Genomic DNA, 1,847 nt, shown 5'->3' with positions numbered 1-1,847 from the left:
AAAAAGAAGAGGAAACTTGTCAGGGGGCACAATTTTCCAGAATTCTTCGGGTGCTTGCCCCAAAAAAGATGCTTCGAGGGCTGAATTGTGCTGCATGTCAATGAGCTCTATTTCTACTTGAGCCCTTTCCATGCCAATAAGGGCAACAACGTTAAGATTTTGTGCACTCACCATCCAGGGGTTTTCAACCAGCCTGAACAGAGGGGTAAGGGCTCAGAATTGAGCAAATCGTCGTTTGATCTCCCCAGATATTTCCTTAAGACATGCACCAAGGTCTAGGTTTGACAGAATTTCTTGTGCTTCTGGAAACCTCTGCATCACAGCTAAGAGTTTTGGGAAGTGGGTGAAGTCACTACCATCCAGTTGTTCTTTGAATAGCACAAGCTTACTTTCAAAAGCATAAATACCATTCATGAGGGAGTACACAAGCTGTTGTTTACCTTGCAGGGTCAAATTAAGAGCATTAAAATGTGTGAAAATATCTGAAAGAAAATGGAGCATAATAAGCCATTTCACATCCGTTAGTACTGGGAACGATTGGTCTCTACTGTTAACAAAGAGTTCAATTTCAGGAAGCAATGCGATGAACCGCTCCAGAACCTTCCCTTTGCTTAGCCAACGCACGTCAGTGTGCATCAAGACGTCGGTATATTCTGCTTCAGATTCCTGCAGCATTGCTTTAAAAAGTGTATGGTTGAGAGCTTTGGCACGGATAAAATTAACAATTTTCACTGCACCTTTTAGGACATTATTCAGTTCTCCATGCTTTAATTTTCCACACAATACTTCCTGGTGAATAATGCAGTGGTAGTCTATCACAGTCTGTCCTATGAGCTTCTTTTTAAGCATAGATACGAAGCCTCTGTCATGGCCTACCATGGCAGGAGCCCAATCCGTTGTTATGCTGACAAGAGTATTCAGTGGTATGTCATTTGTTTTAAAGTAGTTGCACATGCTGTCCAGTATATCTTCTCCTCTTGTGTGCCCTTTCAGTGGTAAAAGGCACAGGAGCTCTTCTTTGGGATGAAGCGATTGGTCCAGATACCTCACCCAAACTAATAACTGGGCCACATCGCCTATGTCTGTGGACTCATCCATTGCAATGCTGAAGAACGGAGACTCTCTCACTGCATTGATCACCTGCTCCTGGATGTTTTGTCCCATTGCCTCTATTCTGCGGGCACACGTGGAATCCGATAGCTGCAATGCACCGATTTCCTTTAAAATGCTGGCCTTATTAGTGTAATTGTCAAATAAAATTTCGGCTGCTGAAAGGAAACATTGCTTCACAAGCTCTGCATCTGAGAATGTTTTTTTTATGTTTGGCAAGCAAGTAGCATATTTTGAAAGACGCTTCTGTTACAGCCTCAGATTCCTTCATCTGGCAAAGGAAGATCTTCTGCTGAGAAAAAAGAGCTTGCTTCAACGATGCCACTTTTGCAGATCGCAGATTTGAGTTCAGTGGGAAGTTCGCAGTGTATCCAGAGTGCCGCGTTTTGTAGTGCCGTTCCAGGTTATACCTCTTCAGAACATTTACTTTCTCTTTGCAAAGCAAACAGGTGGCTTTTTCCTTTGGGCATTCTACAAACAAGTACTCTTCTTCCCATGCTTCCTGGAAGGTCCTTTGTTCGCTCTGTATCGATCTGGGTCGTTTGCAGGGCTTGGAAACTGGGCTGTAGGCCATTGCAGAGCTCTCCAGCTAGTTTGTTACTATGCAAAAAGTAACAAGGACCACGAATCTGATTTTCCACCGGACGACCAATGGACCGACACCGCCCCACGACTGATGGGCCGACACGACCGATGGAACGACACGACCGATGGACCGACACGCCCCACGACCGATG

The 1,847-nt window shown here is 44.7% G+C and overlaps 1 protein-coding gene across 1 annotated transcript; it reads right to left on the bottom strand.

Annotated features, from left to right (window-relative positions):
- Positions 1–213: 213 nt before the first annotated feature.
- Positions 214–1,164, bottom strand: LOC146799470 (general transcription factor II-I repeat domain-containing protein 2A-like). The gene has a single exon (XM_085627882.1). It carries the CDS (start codon positions 1,162–1,164, stop codon positions 214–216), a length of 951 nt encoding a protein of 316 aa, XP_085484008.1.
- Positions 1,165–1,847: the final 683 nt, after the last annotated feature.

Source organism: Triturus cristatus, chromosome 9, assembly GCF_964204655.1.
Source record: "Triturus cristatus chromosome 9, aTriCri1.1, whole genome shotgun sequence".
Lineage (NCBI taxonomy): Eukaryota > Metazoa > Chordata > Amphibia > Caudata > Salamandridae > Triturus > Triturus cristatus.
This window is presented reverse-complemented; position numbering and strand designations above follow the sequence as displayed.

Bases quoted from the DNA above. Each gene is read 5' to 3' on its own strand.
- LOC146799470 (XM_085627882.1), bottom strand. From the start codon at position 1,164: ATGGGACAAAACATCCAGGAGCAGGTGATCAATGCAGTGAGAGAGTCT.